This window comes from Cyprinodon variegatus, unplaced genomic scaffold (genome assembly GCF_000732505.1).
Source record: "Cyprinodon variegatus isolate N-32 unplaced genomic scaffold, C_variegatus-1.0 Scaffold88, whole genome shotgun sequence".
NCBI classification, from domain to species: domain Eukaryota; kingdom Metazoa; phylum Chordata; class Actinopteri; order Cyprinodontiformes; family Cyprinodontidae; genus Cyprinodon; species Cyprinodon variegatus.
Window position 1 is genome coordinate 323,640 of NW_015150541.1, and position 1,474 is coordinate 325,113.

Genomic DNA, 1,474 nt, shown 5'->3' on the forward strand with positions numbered 1-1,474 from the left:
CTAAGTAGAGTGCACGAGAAAGTATCTGGTGCGCACAAGAAACTAAGTAGAGTGCACGAGAAAGTAACTGGTGCTCACGAGAAACTAAGTAGAGTGCACGAGAAAGTATCAGGTGCGCACGAGAAACTAAGTGGAGCGCACGAGAAAGTATCTGGTGCGCACGAGAAATAATAATTTTTTTATTTCTCTTCATTGTCCCTTTAGGGGCTCCATAAGAAACTAACTTTTCCACTGCGCATAAATTTAGAGAAATCGCTGCTTTGTTTTTGTTTGACCCGAACCTTCATCGCTGCTGCCCTCAGAGAAATTCTGGCTCTGAATAATCTTCTCCACGATGTCGTCGGCATCGATGCGCGTGTCGTCCACGCAGCTGTGCCGACTCTCCACGGCATCCTTCTTCCTCCTGGAAATCAGCAGGTCGATCAGAACCAAACATTAAACTGTCACATATGGGATATAAACATTAGCTGAACGTATTAGTTTTAGCTATAAATAATCAACTGATCATTCCTTGCTGACAGGACTTTTCCTTTAAGGATGATTAACAGCTGACTGAGATGTTTTGCTATATTCTTTCTCAGTGCAGAACTATGAAATAATAGTTTGACTTCTTGGCCCTCCCCAGAATGATGAGAAGCACCAGCTGCTCCGGTGAAGTAATTTCTGATTTCTTTCCAGCTGGAAATCATGATAAAAGGCTTTATTCAGTAAGGTCTCCAAGCATGGCTAGCTTGTTGTAGGTTTAATAGGAAGAAATATATTTATAATGGAGATTCTGTCTATATTTGTTCACATACCAGGTGAAAAATTCACATTTTTCTTCTAGTCCCACAGCGGTGTGAATTTCTGAAGAATCCCAGGCATGTATGTTTGCACATGCCTGGGATTCAAGCATTTCCTTTCATCGGTATCACAGTCCTGACACGCCTGATGTGAGATCAGCTACTCAGAGAACATGTGGAGGCAGGAGTGTGAACCTACCTGGAGGACCTGTTGGACAGAATGGCTGCTGCAGAGGGGGGAGGAGGTCTCTCCGGCTTGGTAGGAGCTGCTTGTCGTAGAGGATTGATGGGAGTGGAGGGAGGTGGCTGAGAGGAGTGAGCGACCCCGCAGGAGGCGCTGCTGCTGGAGGAGGCGTTTCTGTGGTGACTGAGGTCGTTCAGGCTGGAGCAGCGAGAGTGACCTGTGCTGTAGCCTGGAGGTGGGGAGGGAGGAGGGAAAAGAAAATTAGTGAATGAGTTCAAAATGTTGCTGTTTGTCTTAAAGTCATGTATGGAGAAAAAAATCCTAATTTCACTGATTGTTCTTTTCCTTTCTAACAGTGAAATTCTCTTTAACAAAAAGTCTTTGTCTTTTTGAATGTGGCCTTTTTTTAAACAAATTAATTTGAGATGATCAGATTTCTAAATTAACTTAATGAATTAACTGGGTTAATTAGCTGGCTAGCTAGTAAAACGCTGGTTAGAATGCTATG

The 1,474-nt window shown here is 43.5% G+C and overlaps 1 protein-coding gene across 1 annotated transcript in view; it reads right to left on the reverse strand.

Moving 5' to 3' along the window:
• Positions 1–1,474, reverse strand: part of fam102a (family with sequence similarity 102 member A) — a 41,172-nt gene that overhangs the window by 5,351 nt on the left and 34,347 nt on the right. Inside the window, exons 9-10 of the mRNA XM_015373547.1 lie at positions 982–1,195; positions 282–403 (exon numbers count right to left, since the gene is read on the reverse strand). Of these exons, the coding sequence (XP_015229033.1) occupies positions 282–403; positions 982–1,195 (336 nt within the window). The remainder of the gene's footprint in view (positions 1–281; positions 404–981; positions 1,196–1,474) is intronic.